We start from the raw sequence: 1,847 nt of genomic DNA, 5'->3' as shown, positions 1-1,847 counted from the left end.
GAGCGGGGCGTGGAGGGCGGCCGGAGCCCGTGGGAAGGCGCTCAGCGCCACTCCGGGGCATCCCCCGCGCCCCGGGAACGCCGAGCTCATGGGTGTGTGGTGGCAAAGGGAGAGCTGTGCCAGCCTGAGGGCCGCGGGCTGCCACCTGCTTGCCCCTGGTGGCTTCTCGGGTGCCTCTGTTGGTTTGTAGCCTCTTGACAGATACGGTAGATGTATGTCTGGGTGCTGAGTGATGTCTGGCACATGCTTGTGAGTCCAAATAACACGTGCTCACTTGAAGAGATGGGTTGTGAGAATCTGGAATAAAGGAGGAATTGAAGAAGGTAAATGATTGTTAATCCCCAAAAGGAATTTTTCTGAGTGACTCAAGAGAGCACTGCACCATGAATGTCATCACAGTTCATAGCTGAGGCAGAAAGATGTTTGTTTGCAGTACTGATTTCAAAAGCTGCTGATATCAAAACTAATGCTTTTGGATTTATCAAAAACTGGTCCCAGACCAGTTATGTCCAGGCTGAAGTCAGTAGCTTGACCAAAGAAGCTGGTCACTGTGACTCATGCTTTGACTGTTGCGCATCAATGTTTTTCAGTAATCTTTCCTGAGAAATGAAGATAGAGGTTGCAGCATGAGTCAGTTCTCAGGAGTCAGATAGGAAAAGATGGTCATGTTTGAGTTGCATTTTTTATGAAAGCATACACCTTAGCCAGTGGTTACCACCCACTGCCCTCCTGCTTGCCTTTACACATGCTCTTGCAGCCTACATGGAAGTGACTGCAGTTCTTTTTTTTTGCCAGGAAATCAGGTTTGAAAGTGACTCTCTCTTTCTGTGGATTTCAGTGTCTCTTCTTCATGACTGTTTTTTTTTTTTTTTTTCTTGATAACAAACTTTTGGAGAAGTCCTGTATACTTTCTGAAGCCATGGCTTCTTCAGCTCACATGGTGGTACGGGGCCCAGCTTGAGTGGTAGGGCTGTGTAGTTCTGGCTCTCTAGGAGGTGTCAGTTATAACTTTGATTCATGGGTATGTGGCCTGGAGTTCTCTAAAACATGTCCCAGAAATAGGTTGTAGGTTGTGGACCTTTAGAATTTATTTTATTACCAGGTCTTCAGATGACTTACTGGTGACTATAGTTTCATCAGTTATATATTAAAATGTAACAGCAACCCCAGGATTGCAGCATGCAAAATACATTGGTCCTTAAGCAAAGTACAGGAGAAAGCAAATTTCTTTGGATTGGTATTTAAGGCAAGAAGAGGGTGAGGTCTGAACAAGTTTAGACTGGCAGTTTGTAATAGGAAAACCACCAGGCCAGTGTTTATCCTGAGGGAGGGTTCTTCCGCTCTGAGAATCCATGCTTGGTTCTAGTAAACATTTCACACTTCTTTGTCAGTGACATCATCTTTATAGAAGCTGGTATAGTACACTGTCATTGATATAACTGGCTTGTTTGGGTTGAGATTTCTGCACTGAACTTGGAAGGGAATAGAATTTTCTTGCAGTTTTCAGTTTTGGTTCCCAATTCTTTTAGTCCATACTGCAAAGACTGATTTAAATCTCACTACATATGTATCAGCCAGCCAGGTGAATAAAAGGACTCTACCTAAGTAAAAATGCTTTGCAAGTGTAGCTTTAATATACAATTTGCTGTGCAATTTTACTTTCTCTAAAGCCGTGTTAAAGTAATGGTAAGACCAGAGCTCTGCCTTTGCTTGGTTGCATTACAGAACAGCATGGTGCTTTCTGCTGCCATCTTCATCACACTGATTGGCCTCATCATATACCTGCACTTCGTGAAGATTGACCAGGAATCCCTGTTGGTCATCGGCTCCCCCCGCCTCTCCACGAC

The 1,847-nt window shown here is 44.6% G+C and overlaps 1 protein-coding gene across 1 annotated transcript in view; it reads left to right on the top strand.

Annotated features, from left to right (window-relative positions):
• The window catches only part of PIGH (phosphatidylinositol glycan anchor biosynthesis class H), a 6,216-nt gene that overhangs the window by 1,309 nt on the left and 3,060 nt on the right, over nucleotides 1-1,847 (top strand). Inside the window, exon 2 of the mRNA XM_017741628.1 lies at nucleotides 1,726-1,846. Within this exon, the coding sequence (XP_017597117.1) occupies nucleotides 1,726-1,846 (121 nt within the window). The remainder of the gene's footprint in view (nucleotides 1-1,725; nucleotide 1,847) is intronic.

This window comes from Corvus brachyrhynchos, unplaced genomic scaffold (genome assembly GCF_000691975.1).
Source record: "Corvus brachyrhynchos isolate BGI_N302 unplaced genomic scaffold, ASM69197v1 scaffold115, whole genome shotgun sequence".
In the NCBI taxonomy this organism is placed as follows: domain Eukaryota; kingdom Metazoa; phylum Chordata; class Aves; order Passeriformes; family Corvidae; genus Corvus; species Corvus brachyrhynchos.
Note: the sequence above shows the minus strand (reverse complement) of the source record. Positions and strands in the feature narration are given on the sequence as shown.